The sequence below is a fragment of the Akebia trifoliata genome, chromosome 8 (assembly GCF_017979445.1).
Source record: "Akebia trifoliata isolate Shusen 1 chromosome 8, ASM1797944v1, whole genome shotgun sequence".
Lineage (NCBI taxonomy): Eukaryota > Viridiplantae > Streptophyta > Magnoliopsida > Ranunculales > Lardizabalaceae > Akebia > Akebia trifoliata.
The window spans coordinates 18,959-36,856 of record NC_141382.1 but is presented as its reverse complement, the minus strand read 5'-3'; the positions used below and the strand labels follow the sequence as shown (position 1 = coordinate 36,856).

Sequence of the window (17,898 nt, the reverse complement as noted above, 5' to 3'; positions counted from 1 at the left end):
TAGATGAGGGAATAGCTACTATCCAAGCAATAATATAATTTGCAGAAGAAAACATCCAAAGAAATAAAAAAATATTCCATTGTACCAATTTAAATAGGGTTTTACGTCATGGTCCCCTTACAGGTTTAGGTACACTCTATTTTAAATAGGGCTTTTCCTTTTAAATATTGTCATTGCATATATTTATGTGTGTTTGTGTGTGTGTCACATATTTTTATCTTAGGTGCTGATTGATTCAGCTTCTTAAAACTACTGTCAGCTTCTGCTGTCAGAATCTGCTGTCTGAATTTGCTGTCAGAATCTGAAAAGTTGAAAAACTTGTTTGATAGAGCTTTTTAAAACTGCTATGCTGTTGAATAGAATCTGGTAATTACTGTTTGATACAGCTTCTAAAATCTGCTGTAGTAGGGTAAAATGACCAGAATGCCCTTAAGGTTGCTAATGCAACCAGAATGCATAAAAATTACCAGAATACCCCTATACATATATAATTACACTAATATATATAAATATAATAAAATTATATAAAAAATTAAAAAAATAATTATTTTAATTTTAAAATGTTTATAATTCTAAAAAAATTATAGAAAAATTTATAATTCTATAGAAATTTCGACAGCATCTCCTCTTAAACGGAATATTAAATGGTCTATTTCAATTAATCATGTAAATTATTTGATTACTTACACCATCTCAACCTACAATTTTTGCACAGTGTATAATCAAAGAGAGAAACCAGGAGGCAATGTCAGGTTATCATATAGATAACCGGAAGAACGCACAGTTCTCAGTCCTACGGTGAGGGAGTCCTGTGTTCTCAATCTTTGACTATACAAAATACAGTAATTGTTGTATGTGTGTGTGTGTTCTCAGTCTCACGGTAGTCATTGACTTGCACTGTATTTACACTTGGAAAAATAAATGTAAATGGAAAAAAACCTAGGACTGCTTATTTCAATTACTATTGAACTATAACCAACTCTCATGTTTTGAACTAACAATCAACAGATGAGACTGAAAAGTCACAAGTTATTTGCACGTAACTACCTAAAATTTAAATTTTATCGAGGCCAATTCATAAAGAGATACAAGTTACTTTCATGCAATTAAACAAAGTAATTGCCTACTCAACTGAATATCGTTTTTAAAAATGACTTATGCTAGAGAGCCATACTTTTATTCAAATATAAATCAAAAGGTTTACATAACAAAAAAAAAGTTTTCGTATTCACCTACAAGTACATAATCACAGTGATAATTTTATTACTATTGAAATCATGTTGAAAGAAGGTAATTATTAAAGTAATCGTCCACTTGGGTGCAATTTTTCAAAGCTTTTTAAATCACAACTTTTCAAAAGGTTATTATTGCAACTCTTCAAATATTATTATACATCTTACAATCCCCCACTAGATTGTAATATTAGAAACATATGATACTTTTTTCAGTTGGGTCACATATAGGACAAATCTAATAGCTACGAGCATTTGGGAAGTGAATAAAAAATTATCTAACGATAGAACTTATGCCATAATGCATGAATATCACACCATATGCAAGAGTCAACCATTAACAGTTGGATTGAATATTTCTAAAGGAGTATACTAGTACAATAGAAAGAAAAAAAACTGTTAGAGAGGTAAAAATACTTCAAGTTGCAAGGAGGATCTACCAACCCAATTGCCATGTAATGTGCATTGGCAAAACTTATCACATACTTTAGAAACCACCACCAACACCCCTCCCGGTTGCTAATTAAATCACAAAATGCAATCAAACTCTAACTAGAATAACAATAAATGTGTCACAATCATGAATTAATAGAATCCAGATACGCATTTTTAACCCAACTTATCTCAATTTTAAAAATTCTATGAACCCAAACTCTAAACAAATACTTACTTGGCTTCTAAACTCCCTATAAGAAAAACATACTTGAAGGGACAATTGAATATAAGAAAATTCAATCTGGAAAAAAATAGAATCCATGCCATCTGAACTTAAAATAACTTTTAAAATCAATTCCAAATTAAAATCTAAACTCCAGGCCTAAGTATACAGTCCTTGACAACTACATGAATGAAAAAGATACAAATGTATCAAGTTTACAGAACAGAACTTAGAGTGCAAACCAAACCAAAAATGAAAATTTAAACAAAATCTAAAAACTTAAATCAAAAGGAAACCCAAAATACCAGCTCCATAAATGAATTAATAAGCAAACAAAAAAATCTATGATTTCACTCGAATCATAATAGATACAAGAAGATCAAAAAATAACAAACGAGCACACCATTAAAACACAATATGACAAATAAATCAGTACTTAAACACAACAATGATATTAGAATCTCATATTCATCTTGACAATAATTTCTAACAAATAAAATTTCTATTAATTTCTATTATTTTATTTTTTAATAAAAATCTACCAAGAAATTAGAACCCTAACAGAAAAATTTCTGTTAATCCAACCTTTAATAAGCAATTTCATCAAGAATCATTCACACAAATTTAAATCGATATACATGCCTTGTTGGTGCAAAAATCTATAAAAATTATTTCTATTTTTGTTATTTTAATAAAAATCTACCAACAAATTAGAACCCTAACAGAAAATTTTCTGTTCAATATGCAATTTCGACAAGAATTATTCACAAAAATTGAAATCAATTAGAGAGAGAGAACTCACAGAGATTGGAAAAAAGGGGTTCCGATCGGAAAAAGGGGTAAACGGAGGGATTGATTTTGATCTGACTTCGAATTGTCATCGTCAATGCCGTCGATAGCAAACGGGATCGTCAATGGCGTCGATTTTTGTCACTGTCTTGATCGGGGTTGGGTTCAACTATGAATGTTGGGTTTGTCGTCGATGGGTTTCAAATAAAATGGGTTTACCGACGTCGTCTTCGATGGGTTTCGCTTGAACGTCATCGTCAATAGGTTAATCGGTGTTGTGATGGTGGTCGTCGTCGAGGAGATCAGTTGCCGCTGCTGTGAAATCGAATGGAAGACATATTCGATGAACGAAACTGATTTTAATCGCGGACATACGATGGAATTTCTAAAGTTGTGAAAGGGTATTAAAGACATTTCACATAGTTGCGTTTTAACGCTGTTGCGCGAAGCATCTTTCATCCGCTTTTCAAAACAACGGTAAAATTTGATAAATTGCGTTAAAACGCACCAAACGCAATTTTTAAAAGTTTTATCAAACACACAAAATATTGTAAACTGTCACTTTTTAACGCAAACGCCAGTAAAATTGCGTTTTGAAGCGCAATCAATCACCACCTTAGTTTTTGTAGATAAAACCTACAAAATCTTGATTTTTGAGACCAACTCTAAAGAAATTAATGGTCCGTCCTCATCCAAGTTCAACCAAACCGTTAGTTGTAAAACAGAGACAGCAAAAGAATATAATAAAGACAATTAGTAGCTCCAAATTACCTCAGAGAACAGTTATAAGTCAGTTACTATTGGAAGATAACAGTCTCTGAGACCCTATATCCCAAGAACAAGACTGTCACAGTGTCACACCGTATAATTGTTTTAATTTCCAAAGAAAAATGATGTGGTGACTTGAAATAACATGTCTGTCACAACTTAGGTAGAAAATGTAAAAATTGAATCTCGTGAAGCAGCAGCAGCAGCGCATTGGATACTGTGCATCCGCACCCACTTTAATTAGAAGACCAATTGGTCTCCAATGAATTAATAAACATACTCAATACAGTCCATAGAAATAATCTCTATTGAACCTTATAAAAAAGTATATCACATACAAACTATTTGATGAAAAATGTACAAGACAGATCTTAAAAAAAGTCGTACTAGAGCATCAACGAAAAAATGATGGACCAAGATTGATAGATGTTTAGTAGAGTAAAGGTTGGTGGATGACCTGTTCTAATGACATGAAAAAGATGGAACTCTATCGAAAAATATCAAATTCCAACTAATCAAAACTGAATTTAAAATTTTAACAAGAGAAACAATTATCTAATGTTAAACTTATATATAGTCCATCATTTCAATTCATCGGCAAAGAAAAGAAAGTTGATTTTGGTGTATGGTGGATCAATCTGGAGTTACCATCTTAATTCAATTTTGAAAACGGAAACAAAAGGTGGCTGATTAGGATTCACCTATTGTACATGTGTTTTTCTTTTTCTTTTTTGAAAAGATGAAGACACCTGTGGAGGAGGGAGGGAAGGGTATTTCGTGGGCTAAGGTAGTGAATAAACCTTCTTTATCCAAGACAAAAATGGATGGTTCAACTACATTAGGTGAGGAGGTAAGCTACAATCCTGAGGGTAAGAGAGCCTTTAGTCCTGGGGTCAAACAAGCCAACAACAATGGTATGGTGTTCAGCAACTGGAGGTGGTCTTTTATCTGTAGCTCGAACTCAGCGGGGGAAGATTGGGATGGTTTTCTATCGATAATGAAGCTAGGGCTCTCCCAGTCCGCAACGATTAAACTTCTAGACTAGGAACCCTTAACTCGAATGATGATGGTGGGTAGCAGAGCAGAATTCTTGAAGGCGAATTTGAGAAGATCAGTTTCGCTGGGCAATAGTACCTTTACTTTACGGCCGTGGTTCGCGGATTGCAATACTATAAAACCAGTGTGGAGGGAAGATGGTACATGGGTATACATCAGTGGGCTACCCTTTCATCTATGGATAAACCATGTATTTAAAAAGATAGGAGCTCAACTGGAGGGACTCTTAGAGGTGGATACATACACCCTACGTCGCGCGAGATTGGATAAAGCAAAGCTGAGGGTTGGCTGTTCTCCATGGAAGATGCCGCGAGGGCTGTATATCTGGGTGGATGGTTTTCGATACATGATAGGGATTGAGGTGGCAGGGGAAGAGGTAGAGAGGAAAGAACCTTTAGCGGGGTCGAGAAAGGGAGAAGAAGCATTGACTAGCATGTTTGTAGAGGTAGGCACATAGGTGGAGGAGGTATGTTTTCAGCTGGAAGTGGAGGAGGGTCAATCGGAGAAGGAGATACTTGGAATTAGCGAAGTGATCCGGAAATTATCAAAACTAAGGGCTAGAAGCGTGCCAAACAAGCCATTGAATAGTCGGAAATTCAAATTTCGTCCTCGTATAGGTCCACGTGTTAAACACAATAAATGCTTGAAAACACATCGATGGGATTTAGAGCAGGGTCGTACGGGGAAGCTGCTATCTAAGGCAGCGAGAAATCTGGCATATATTAGATGGTTGCGAAAAAGTGGGATGGTGGAGCTTGTCAAGCCCAAGGTAGTGGGGCTGGGGTTTAGGTGGCCAGGGGCCCAAAATGGTGAAGCTGGGCCTGGTGCAATTAACGAGAAAGAAGGCTGTTATGTAACCGAGGGTGGGCTGGACAGTGAAGGTCCAGGGAGAACAAATATGGACTTGAGCTTCTTAAGTTCAGGCCCACATAGGAAGTCCAACTCTCATAAAAGAATGGGTAAAGCTAGTGTGGGCCCAATTGTGATTCATAATAGGATTGGGCAGAGAGTGAATAAAGCCCGTGGGAAGTCTAATATCCTTAAAAGACCTTAAAAGGACAGCAACCAAAAGTTTGGTAATAGATGAGGTCCAGATGATAGGCTCTCATAGTTCGGACACTTATGAAAGAGAGACAGAAGAGGTGTCTGCAGAACCAGGGGATAACAGGAGTGTTCCTGAGGTTTGGAGGGGTTTTGATGTCGAAGAATCTGCAATACCAGCCGGTAAGGATTACGGGTTCTTTGGTAAGGAGGAAAGATTGATCAACTAGAATTTCTTCACTGAAAGAGGCACGGGAATAGAGGCGCAGACAGAGAGATACATCGACCCAACGGCTGGAGATGAGGCACTAGATTCCTGCACTTTCATCCTTCAACAGAGGGTGAGTCGCAATCAATGGTTAGTACGAACAGATATCTTTTCACAAGAAGCTACAGTTAATAACAAGAAGCTTGCGTCTGGGCAGCTCAAATCCATATTGCAATCAGGTAGTAGGTGTTACAGAGAAATGACTAACAAAGTAGGAAAGTAGCTAGTAAAGGAAAGACACAAAAATTCTGTATTTATTCATTAAGCAAATGGCCTTTTTATAGGCAAGTGCATCAACAGATAACAGCACAAAAATAGGAACCACTACTAAACTAAAGACTTGGTAAACTAACAAACCACTAAACAGACTTGCTGAAAACTAGTTCAGCAGTACCCCATTATTAACAACTCCTAAAGACTAGGACAAAACAAAGACTTTTTCTCAACAAACCCTCCCTTAAACTGATATTCTCAACATTCAGTTTAAAGCTATGTAGAACTCTCCCTCAAATTGAATCTTCCAGATTGGAAACTCCAAGTAACTTCCTCAACTTCAGAAAGGCAGCCAATTTGAGGGGTTTAGTAAAAACATCAGCAACTTGGTCCTCACTTCGACAATACACAAGATCAATAACTTCATCCTTTGTGAGATCACGCAAAAAGTGATACCTCACATCTATGTGTTTGCATCTCCCGTGAAGAACAGGGTTCTTTGAGAGCTTAATTGCTGAATTATTGTCACAGAAAATCTGAGTAGAAACTAGTTGCTGGAACTGCAACTCCTTAAGAATTTTCCTTAGCCAAAGTGCTTGACACGCACAAGAAGCTGCTGCCACAAACTCAGCTTCTGTTGTTGACAAAGTAACTAGTGATTGCTTCTTTGATGACCATGAAACAACTGCAGAAATCAACAAATTCATGTGAGTTGTACTCTCCACCACGGTCGGTGCGCAAAATCTTAATTTGGTTACCAGCTTCATTTTCAACTAGTGCTTTAAACCTTTGAAAGGCTGTGAAAGCCTCTGACTTTTCCTGCAAAAAATAAACCCAGGTTTTTCGGCTAAAATCATCAATAAACGATATAAAATATCGTTTACCTCCATTTGAAGTTGGTTTAATTGGCCCACACAAGTCAGAATGTACTAGTTCTAGCCTCTTCTTAGCCCTCCAAGACTTTCCTTTTGGAAAAGCATCTCGATGTTGTTTGCTAACAACACATTCTTCGCAGATCTCTAAAGGAGACTCAAATTCTGGAAGCCTACCACCATCTTTTTCTGCTGCAAGGTCTTCAATCCACTAAAATTGAGATGGCCATAGCGAAAGTGCCATAACCATGCTGTATCTTTTAGTTTTGCAGCGAGACATGAATGGGTGGTGTGATGGAGATACAAAGGGAACATCCGGTTTGCTGTCATCTTCACTTGAGCAATTAAGCCCAGCTTCTCATCTTGAATTCGACAAACTCCATCCTTGATAGAAATCTCATATCCTTTTTCTTGAAGTTGACCAACACTAAGCAAATTAGTTTTTAAATTTGGTACAAACAAGACATTGGAAATAGAATGAGAATTCCCTTTAGTTTGAATTGTAACCCTTCCTTTTCCCAAAACAGATACTGTAGAGTTATCACCAAACTTTACAGTATTTTGGAATGATTCATCCAAATCAGAAAAAACTGATTTGTCTCCACACATATGGTTGCTGCAGCCCGTATCCAAATACCATAAATTTGGGTGAGATTCACCCTTATTATGACACACCATGAGAAGGGAAATTTCTTCTTCATTTTCTGCAAAATTAGACCTTTCCCCTCGATGTTTATTTAAATTTGTACGGCATTCTGAGCGATAATGACCATACCTGTGACAACGATAACATTCAATCTTTGTTTTGTCTACTGACTTTGGTTTTTGAGCATCACGATCCTTCCAGTTTCCTTGAGACTCAGAACCTTTATTTTCTCCTTGTCTCTGGTGTGTATTCTTGCCTTTCCATCCACCCTTTCCACGTCCTCTTGTGTTTGTTGCTGCTTGCAATGCTTGTTCTTCACTGTCTTGCTGGGTTATCTTCTGCTCATGAACCAGCAAGGAATTTTGCAATTCATCTATTGAAAGAGTATCAATGTCTTTAGACTCTTCAATAGAACAAATCACAAAATTAAACTTAGACGTTAGTGAACGAAGGATCTTTTCAACAATGGTGACATCCTCTAGCTTTTCTCCATGGATCCGCATCTTGTTTGCAATTGCCATTGTCCTTGAAAAATACTCTGAAATTGACTCCCCTGACTTCATTTGAAGTACCTCGAACTCTCTACGAAGAGCTTGGAGCTGCACACGCTTCGCCCTTGTGTTCCCTTGGTACTTCTTCTTCATAGAATCCCAGATTTGCTTGGAGGTTTCTTTGCAAAGAATTGTCTCCAAGATACATCGATCAATCGCCTGGAAAAAATAGTTCTTCGCCTTCAAATCCTTCAGCTTTAGTGCTTCTAACTCTGTCCTCTGTGTCTCTATCAATATTGTATCAGCTGCTGGTTCTGCTACCCCAGAAACAATCACCTGCCAATACTCTTTAGACCTCATGAAATTCTCCATCAGCATGCTCCAATGGTCATAGTGACCATCAAAGCGTGGAATAGCTGGTTGCACAAAGGTTTCAGAAGCCATCTGCTCACTGTTCCTATAAAAAAAAATTGTGAAATAAAGAAGCTGCTGCTGTTTTGGACTCTCTACCTCACCAATTTTTTTCGGACCCACAAACTCACTTTCTCTCTTTTATGGCTCTGATACCACTGTTACAGAGAAATGACTAACAAAGTAGGAAAGTAGCTAGTAAAGGAAAGACACAAAAATTCTGTATTTATTCATTAAGCAAATGGCCTTTTTATAGGCAAGTGCATCAACAGATAACAGCACAAAAATAGGAACCACTACTAAACTAAAGACTTGGTAAACTAACAAACCACTAAACAGACTTGCTGAAAACTAGTTCAGCAGTACCCCATTATTAACAACTCCTAAAGACTAGGACAAAACAAAGACTTTTTCTCAACAGTAGGAGTAGTGTGTCCTCTCGAAGAAATTGAAGCATACAAGATGTGATTAAGGTGATCGACAGAGGATGGGGACGTGACGGTATGGGACGAGCACCCTCGATTGTAAAAGTATCCTACCCCACAGTGGTGTTATGGAGGGCGTAGTGGAACAAGAGACCCATCTAACAAATAGAGAGGAGCAGTCCAAGCACCGCCTTATTGCGGTATCAAGAGTTTGGGACAGATTTCGAGCTGCTCTTTGGAATCACCCGGGTAGATCAAACGTTGCTGATTCTCCAAGCAGCAGCAATAGAGAGATTTATAGCCCGGGAGTCTTATCGGTAAGAGACATTATTGGCCAATCTACGCTCTCTCAGATCCTTTCCTTGTATCCTGGTGAGAATTCCCAATTTTTTGCCCATATTTATTCTGAGTTAGCTGTTTTGCTATCTTCTTTGGATGTTTCGTTGTTTTCCCCTCGAGGTGTGTTCACTTTAAACAGGTACCCATTTCCTGTAGCCTTCACCAATTCCCTACTGTCCTTTGAGCTCATCGGAGAGAAAAAAAGAAAGAAGAGAGAACAGGGAAGATGTCGGTCAGTTAGCTCCTGTATCATTAAAGCCTACTCAGAAACCAGGGGAGGTGGTAGTTGTAAATCAGACAGAGGTGCATAATGATGGAAATTGGGCAGTCAGAGAAACAGATGAGCCGCTAACGGAAATACTGGAGGAAGGGTTAGTTACAACAGAATTGGAAATGGTGGAATGATTAGTTAGTGAGGCACTTAATTTGGTAGAGGATTTTGGTTTAGTTCCAGAGATAAGGGATAGTCAGTTTTCCCTGATTTTGAGAGTGGCTGTTGGGGACTTGAGAGATAGAACTATTCTGGAGGCAAAACTTAATCGCATCAATAAAGGATATGGAATTGAGGAGAAGAATGAGCATTTAAGCTTCGAGAATATCCAGGAAATCAGAAGCTATAGGGATGGAGAGAATAATGGATTAGTGGTGATGGCTCCCTTGGAGATGATAAGAAATTTGCTTAGACCACGTGCGGATAAGGAGGTGGTCAGGTTGGAGAGGAGATAGGTTGTTTTTGGTAGTGTTGGGTATTCGTTTGGTTACCAATGACGATAAGAGTTTTATCTTGGAATGTTAGAGGGTTGGGTGATAGGAGAAAAAGGGCAGCAGTGAAAGCTTTTATTAGAAGTAAGAACCCCTTCATTGTTACGCTGCAAGAATCTAAATTAGCTAATTGTGATGACAAGATAATCAGGGAACTTTGGGGAAGACATATTGATTGGATAGCTCTCCCCGCTATAGGCTCAGCTGGGGGGATTCTTATGATGTGGAACAAAGTCTGGATCGAAGTTATGGATAATTTAGTCGGGGCCTTCTCTATCTCAATCTTGTGTAAGAAAAGGGAGGAAGATTTTCAGTGGGTGTTCTCTGGCATTTACAGACCAACTATCAATAGGGAGAGAACGCAATTTTGGGAGGCATTGTTTAATGGATTTCCCTCGCCTGGGTAGACGATTCACGTGGTCAAACAACCAAGGTAACCCAAGGATGTCCAGATTAGATAGGTTTCTGGTTGATAACGAGTGGGAGGAAAAGTTTCATAATGTTATTCATTCGGCTAGCCCGAGCTCAGTCTCTGATCATACCCCCATCTTTCTGGAAGTAGGTTACCCTAGAAAATACCTACTCTCGTTCAGATTTGAAAACATGTGGTTAGTGCAGCCCAACTTCTTAGATCTTGTCAGAAATTGGTGGAATGAGTGTCCGGCTAGAGGAAATCCGGGGTGGGTGTTTAAGAACAAGCTCAAGTTTTTGAAAGAAAAGTTGAAGGTGTGGAATAAAGAGGTCCTGGGGAGAGTCGATGAGAATAAGAAGGAGATATTGGAGATCTTGGGTTTGCTATACCTTTGGTCAAAGCAGAATATAGAGTTCGTGGGGACTACTTTTGACGATTTTGTGTTTAGATGGCACTCTTTTTGTAATTACTAATGTTGTTTTTCCTTGTTTTGTTGTTCTTATTTGAGGCTTCCTCGGCCTCTTTGTTTCTTGTATTTCTTTTCTGATCAATATATTATACTTTTCAAAAAAAAAAAAAAGAAGGAGATATTGATTCAAATAGAAAGCTTGGACAAAAAAGAGGAAGAAAGGAGTTTGAATTTGGAGGAAAGGGGAAAAAAATGGAGTTGAAATTGGAATTCCAAAGAACGGCGCTTATGGAAGAGATAAGTTGAAAACAAAAATCGAGGGTCAAATGGTTGAAAGAAGGAAATAATAACACAAAATTCTTCTATAAAGTAGTCAACTATCATAAAAGAAGCAATCAGTTAGATAAACTCTCCATCAATGATAGCATGGTGATAGGAGAAGAGGAGATTAGGGAAGGCGTGGCACACTAATACAAAGATTTGTACACGGAAAAAGAACCCTTAAGACCTCGGCCTGATAATCTAGAATTTTCTTCGCTGAATCAGGAAGATAGGATGTGGTTGGAAAGACAAATCGGGGAAGATGAGGTAAGAACGGTCCTTTTCTCGATGAGTGGGGATAAGGCGCCGGGCCCAGACGGATTCATAATGGAGTTCTTCAAACATTGTTGGGAAATTGTTTCATTAGACTTCATGAAAATCATCAAAGAGCTACAAGACAAGAAGTGCCTGGATTATAGTCTTAATAGTACATTCATGGCCTTCATCCCCAAGAGAGCCGGGGTGGACAAGTTAAGTGACTTCAGACTCATAAGCCTGGTGAGTTCAATGTACAAAATTATATCTAAAGTGTTAGCATCGCATTTGAAAGTAGTTCTCCCCAAGCTTATTGACGACGAACAAGGGGCCTTCATTAGGGGAAGACAAATTCTAGATGGAGTTTTGATGACCAATGAATGTTTCGACTCAAGGATTAAGGATAGGAAAGAGGGGATGATTGGGAAAATAGACTTACAAAAGGCTTATGATCATGTAAGTTGGAACTTTTTAGAATATATGATGGGGAGGATGGGTTTTGGAGTTAAATGAATAAGTTGGATTATGAAATGTGTTACTACGGTGTCTTATTCCATTCTTGTTAACGGGAGCCCAGCGGGATTTTTTAGAGGTTCGAGAGGGTTGAGGCAAGGGGACCCGCTATCTCCATTTCTGTTCCTTATAGTAGTAGAGGCTTTAGGTAGATTGTTTAAAAGAGCAGTCGAGTTAGGAAAGTTGTCAGGGTTTAAGGTGAATGATGGACCTTTGATCTCCACTTACAATTTGCGGACGACACACTGATTTTCTTGGTGCATTCGAGGGACCAAGTGAGGGTGCTTCGGGTTCTTTTGTGTTGCTTTGAGGCCTTGTATGGGTTACATATCAATTTGCATAAGAGTAAGCTTTTTGGGGTAGGTGATGTGAACGATATTCATTTGACGGCCGCAACTTTGGGGTGTGGGCACGACATTAGTGGTGATGGCTCCCTTGGAGTTCATTACTTACATCAACCGGGACCAACCCTTCAAGATGCTGGCTTCTTTATTCTTCCGGTGTGTATCAGTTTACTTTGTTTACCTGCTATATATCTTCATCACTTACTGACTTCGAACAATTTTCTTACACTATGATATGCTTCCTTAGGAGCTTGGGCAAGACAAAGCTTACATCAGTGAGACTCTCTTCACATTTGTTTTTTTCTCCTTTAGCTTGGTAAGTTTCATTCCCAATTTTTTATTCTCAGTTCCTTTTCATTTTTGTCTTCTTTGGGCAAAAAGTGGCCATTATGTTATTGTTACTTCTTTCACACATGTTGATTTTTGTTGTAAATGATCTTCATGGTGAGGAGATCATCCTCTCCAAATCATCTCTCGACTCATCTTCATGTGGGTCGTATGAGTGTGTCAAAATGTTGTCTTATTTTAACCATAGAATTAATGATTGATGGATACCTTGGAGGAGTGTTTTATGGGGATTTGTGTGATCTTAGGATGCCTATTAACCAATAGAAAATTTTACAAGGCAACAATTAGAACATTTGTGGTCTATGGAGCTGACTGTTAGGTAGTTAAGAAACATGTCATAGAATGAGCATAGCAGAGGTGAGGATATCAGAATGGATGAGTGGTAAGGTTAGGAGAGACAAAGTCTGAATTTCTAGGAAATTTAGGAATAGCCTCAATAAGAGATATAAGCAAAGGAATGTCAGTTGAGGACATACAAAGAAGAATGATAACATCAGCGAAAATGAGATCCTCAAGTTGAGAGATCTAAATGGGCAAGAGGGAGACAAAAAATGATATAGATGGAGGTATTGAGCTATACCCAAGATAGATTGGAGTAGAAAAGTAGAATCGTATTTTTCCCTATATTTGGGATAAAGGCCCTGCTTGGTACCATGCAAATTATTTGCAAATGTAAAAGATTTGCAGCACCTTTTGGGCTGCAAACTATTTACTGAAATTTGTGAAGGGTTCATGCAAATAATTTGCAATGCAAAAAAAAAAAAAAAATTAGAATGTAATAAGCATCTATATATTAGATTCCAACAAATCATTTGCATTTGCAAAATGATTTGCTTTGTTCCAAGCAGAGCTAAAGTGTAAGATGGTAATGATGAGTTTCATAGACAAAATACAAGAAAAGAGTATAATTTCCACAAATAATGAATTTCCTCGATAGATCATTATACTCAATTGCACATAGTGTTTACTGCCGTCTTTTGAAGTTTCTTTCTCAACCTCCATCATTTGATCCAACCTTATTCCATCCAAGGTATCCTTATTTGTGTGGCTTGCTTCCTCGGGAAGAATCCTTGCTTTGGATTGCTTAATTTCCCATGGTTGGATTACTCCAAATTTTTGCTCTCTGTGTTTGAGAAATGGGGAATCTGTGTATCACATTTTAATTCATTGTCCTTTTTCCTGGGGTATTTGGATGTCGTTTCTTTCTCGGTTCTAAGTGGATTGAGTTTTACCTCAGTCATTCTTTTCTATTTTGGTTGGGTGGACCTTCAATATCTTTTCTCATAGAAAAAGACTCATTTCGGCTATCCTTCCCTTTGCCATTGCTTGGGGTCTATGGAAAGAGAGAAACAACAGAGTTTTCCAGAGCAAGGTAATTACATCCCAAGCTGTGTTTTTGGAGATGTAGGGCCTTCTATACTCTGGTCCAAGCTTAGCAGGGATTTCGTAGGAGTGACTTTCCAGGACTTTGTTTTCAGATGAGATGCTAGTTTGGCTCTTAGTTTTCTTTCTCTTTTTAGCTTCTTGTTGCTCTTGTTTTGGTTTTTGTCTATTCTCTCTTTTCTCTGCCTTGTATGGGGGCTATCACAGCCCCCTTTTTGCTTTTCTTTCTTTTTAATAATTTTTTTTTACACTTACAAGAAAAAAAGTAGAAATGGCTAAGCATCTTGGAAAGTAAAAAAAATTGTTTCAAGGGGAAACGCTCAATTTCCTGAGAATGCAACTGATTCTAGTGATAGTAATATATTGGACATTTTCATTGAAGAATCAAGCTATCTTGGTTCCATATCCCTTTGGGCTTTTTATTTATTTATTTTAAGTAGTATGTCCTGGAAAAAGTTATCAAACTAATAATATATAATTTTACCTTGTCAAATTGTTATTGATAAAATAAAGTAGAATGTACAAGAAACAGAATCATCTATTCAAGTAATTGAAAGTTTAGTCATGATAAAAAAAAGCTGTCTTATCCCAGATGAAGTCTGATCCACCGTATTTGGTTCAGTGACTAGCTGGTGATGATTACCTTAATCAGAGACTTATATTGTCTGGTAAATATGTTTAAACTAAAATTAATTGGCATTGATCTTGTATGCAAGTCTGGGAGGTTGTAGTGTAGCTATGGGCAAGGTGTGGAAGCTAATAGATTCATCTACATCATCAGAGATGACTAAATTAAATTTCAAGATGTCCTGTATATCTTCATGTTTTTCTGTTTTTGTCTTCCTTATTTGAATGAATTTGGAGGTATAGTCGGCAGGGATGCTTAGATCTACTTTTATAATTTCTCACTGTTCTATCTTCTTATGTATGTTTTGTTGCCATGGACTTTTCATCCTTTCTTTTTTCAGAGCAAAAAATTCTACACAGTTCTTCTGTGGTGCAGGGTGCTGGCATTTTTAGTTGTAAGTACAGATGATAGAATGTTTTTTGATTCACCAATATTGTTGTTTGGAGGTGCATGTAATCTGAAATACTTTTGTAGATATTTCCACTGCTCAGTTTTTAAGCTCATTCGGACTTGCAAGTGGGCACCCTTACTGGGAGAATGAAAACCAGCAAAGCATGTACCTATATGTTTGATTTTTTTTCCCATAAGGACCTCTGGAGAGTCCTCAGAATTAGTTTTCTTCCTATTAGTAGGTCTAAAACCTTTGAAGTTGAAGGAGCAATACTCCACCCTCTTGATAGGGTAAGAAATTGTGCGACACATGGACATTTTTGGTGTTGAAGTATACTTTCTCATCTGGAATGAATCTCATTATGACCTCTTTTCCAATTCCGTATGTACATACAGCTTGGGACCCTCTATTTAATGGACCTTGCTTTGGAGAGGGCCCAAGTTCAACCTGTTTAGATGAGTAATCATCCAACCTATCAAATTCGTTTGGTTGGTCAGAAAATAATAGTGGATTTTGCAGAAAAATTGTCTAGATTGGATGGATAATATCACAAAATTTAGTTGCTTTATCAGAGACAAACCTAAGTAGGATCCTCCAAATGTTCACTCGAGAGACTTCCAGTCCTGCAGGGGAAGAAGGTTTCTTTTGGTCCTGAATTCATTATTCCTTATTTGTGTCCTCCATTCACAGTCCCTTTATGTATGTTTGGTTTCTGCAGGCTTCTCAAATCCTCCGGATCATCACATTTTATTCTACTCAGCTTCCTGGCCCAAACTATCACTGCCGCGAGGTCTGAATGCTCCATGATATGTAGGGTGTTATGGCCATTAAGTTAAGCTGGACATTAATTTAATTTCAGTTCTCCAAATGCTGACTTGTCTGGCAAAGTTCGTATTTTTTCAATTAAATTTAAGCTTTGATTGTCATATTCCTTGCAAGGTTCAGCACTTGCCAGACTGCCCCATCCGAAAAGTATCATTGAAGTGCTCATAATTAATTGTAAGTGACCTTGTATTTGTTTGGATTTACCTTAGTATTCTTAAATGGTATATCTTTTACGCTCTTCACTCTGTTTTATTGTGCAGTTCCGCGGGGTGTAATCTATGGTTGTCGTGATTTGATCTTTTCATCTCACATGATTTTTACCCTTGTCTTTGTGCTCACATATAAAAAATATGGGATGAGAAGGTAGAGTATTGAGTTAATTGTATTAGATGAAATTACTACTATTTGGGATTATAAATATTCTAAAAATATTTCTTTTTCACATGTTTATGTTTGTATTTTCACTTGCAAGACAGAAAGTCTGCATTCAATTCTCTGTCTGTATCTGGGCAGGCTTGAAAACATGGCTGGCTATTTCTTGATGTGCAGCAGCTGTGTTTTCTGGATATCCTGTGTTGGATGGCTCCTCTATTGCACTTAATAACGCATGCCATTTGCAATAAAGTCCAAGAGCAGTATTGGTGCAAATTTTGATAGAGCAATTTTCCTGCCATTTCACCCATAAAAATAATACCACTTTGTATTGTTCAATTACCTGATTCTCTAATTTAATAGCTCTAGATGGATGCCAGTATATGCTTTGTGTTATTTCTGCTTATTGTGGTGGTAATTGTCCTGAATAAAAAATTTGATTGCAGGTGTATCAAGCAGCTTGCTTGGTTAATTGCTGTTATTCAAAGTCTCTTGATTATAGCTTCTCGCAACCATTACACAGTTGACATCATTGTTGCATGGTAAAAAGGAATTCCTCCCCCCTCCCCATTCCCTTTGTTCAACTACTTCTTGAAGAATGTCACTTGGATAATGTGTTACTTGTTTTGATCAATTTGTTTCATATGCAGGTACACAGTTAATTTGGTGGTAGTCTTTGTGGATAAGAAATTGCCAGGTTAGCATTTCACTCTGTTGTTATGTTGGCCTCCAGTTGAACTTCCCCTTCTCATTCAATTGTTTTGACTGATAGATTGTGGTGGTTGACTGGGTTATGTTATTGCAGAACTCCCTGACCGAAACAATGGAAACCCATTGATACCTTTGAGCAACAAAAATAAAGATGGTAGAACCAAAGAAGAACACCACAAAATCCTGAACGGGAATTCTGGAGACACGGCAGATTGGGTATGGCACATTGCTTAATCCCTCCCTAAATGCAATTTGTTTTGCTTCATTCTTGCTCATTATTGAGGCATTATTATTATAGTGAGGTTTGATTTCTGTTAATCCAGAGACAGAGAACAACACAAGTCAATGGGAAGACTCTAGAAAATGGGAATTCTGTCCATGCAGAAACAGTGATGAATGGTACGTAGATGATGGCGGCTGCTGCTGTTGCTGCAGTGATGGGAAGTGCAGCGAGGAATGCTTTTTAGATCCATGCGATCTTGGCTTTGTAGTATGATTAGTTCTTCGACTGACACAGTGGTAAACCTGATTTGTATTTTTATCCAAGCCCCCCTTCCCCCCTTTTCTTTTCATGGTTAAAAATGCCACCCACCACTTCATGCATCATGGAGTTTATAGATAGTGTTTGTTTCAATGTTGAGGTGCAACTGTTCCTGAGGCCATGATGTTGGTCATAGGTGAATGAATGATTGAATTGACAGCATTGTCAGCTATATATTGACTTGGATTCTTATCAGGTTGCATTGGTCCGTCCAAGAATGCACTTCACCATGAAAACTGTTTACAAAGAGAAAGAAAGGACAGAACACAGAAAGTGGAAAGAGATTTTAAAAGGGTGGGAGTGGTGGTGGTGGAGAGGAACAGTAGATATAGTATGGGGTACTAAATACTGTTACGCTGGTTAAGACATTAATGCAGCAGGGACAGGCAACATAGGAGGTATTGGCCTGATTCCATTAGATGCTTCTTGTCTGATGCCCCACCCCCACCCCAGCCTGTCTACACTTAGAAATTT

General features: G+C 37.8%; 2 protein-coding genes across 11 annotated transcripts; one reads left to right on the top strand and one right to left on the bottom strand.

The window, feature by feature from the left end:
* Positions 1-5,559: 5,559 nt before the first annotated feature.
* LOC147395190 (phosphatidylinositol:ceramide inositolphosphotransferase-like) lies at positions 5,560-17,619 on the top strand. Of its 10 annotated transcripts, XM_086451335.1 has the most exons (12): positions 12,310-12,381; positions 12,473-12,541; positions 14,925-14,978; positions 15,059-15,265; positions 15,371-15,613; positions 15,694-15,765; positions 15,915-15,974; positions 16,061-16,163; positions 16,619-16,714; positions 16,823-16,869; positions 16,978-17,099; positions 17,207-17,619. In XM_086451335.1, the coding sequence occupies exons 5-12, from the start codon at positions 15,574-15,576 to the stop codon at positions 17,288-17,290; spliced, it is 624 nt and encodes a 207-aa protein (XP_086307461.1). In that variant the 5' UTR covers positions 12,310-12,381; positions 12,473-12,541; positions 14,925-14,978; positions 15,059-15,265; positions 15,371-15,573; the 3' UTR covers positions 17,291-17,619. The 10 variants fall into 10 exon arrangements, with proteins under 10 accessions (XP_086307455.1, XP_086307456.1, XP_086307454.1 ...); XM_086451329.1 differs by lacking the exons at positions 12,310-12,381; positions 12,473-12,541; positions 15,059-15,265; positions 15,371-15,613 and adding exons at positions 5,560-5,885; positions 5,970-5,998; positions 8,870-9,242; XM_086451336.1 differs by having other exon boundaries at positions 15,059-15,613; positions 15,921-15,974.
* On the bottom strand, positions 6,319-8,478 carry LOC147395191 (uncharacterized). The gene is made up of 4 exons (XM_086452104.1): positions 7,234-8,478; positions 6,956-7,108; positions 6,784-6,844; positions 6,319-6,710 (listed from the first exon to the last, which is right to left on the bottom strand). Exons 1-4 carry the CDS (start codon positions 8,476-8,478, stop codon positions 6,319-6,321), a joined length of 1,851 nt encoding a protein of 616 aa, XP_086308230.1.
* Positions 17,620-17,898: the final 279 nt, after the last annotated feature.

What these genes read in the sequence shown, in the direction of transcription:
- LOC147395191 (XM_086452104.1), bottom strand. Translation starts at nt 8,478, where the DNA reads ATGGCTTCTGAAACCTTTGTGCAACCAGCTATTCCACGCTTTGATGGT. An exon ending in CTAAGAAGAGGCTAGAACTA is followed by an intron (nt 6,845 to 6,955) that starts GTACATTCTGAC and finishes TATTTTTTGCAG; the next exon opens with GAAAAGTCAGAGGCTTTCAC. An exon ending in ACTAGTTGAAAATGAAGCTG is followed by an intron (nt 6,711 to 6,783) that starts GTAACCAAATTA and finishes TGATTTCTGCAG; the next exon opens with TTGTTTCATGGTCATCAAAG.
- LOC147395190 (XM_086451329.1), top strand. Translation starts at nt 8,999, where the DNA reads ATGGAGGGCGTAGTGGAACAAGAGACCCATCTAACAAATAGAGAGGAG. An exon ending in GGGTGCTGGCATTTTTAGTT is followed by an intron (nt 14,979 to 15,693) that starts GTAAGTACAGAT and finishes TGGTTTCTGCAG; the next exon opens with GCTTCTCAAATCCTCCGGAT. An exon ending in TGTGGATAAGAAATTGCCAG is followed by an intron (nt 16,870 to 16,977) that starts GTTAGCATTTCA and finishes ATGTTATTGCAG; the next exon opens with AACTCCCTGACCGAAACAAT.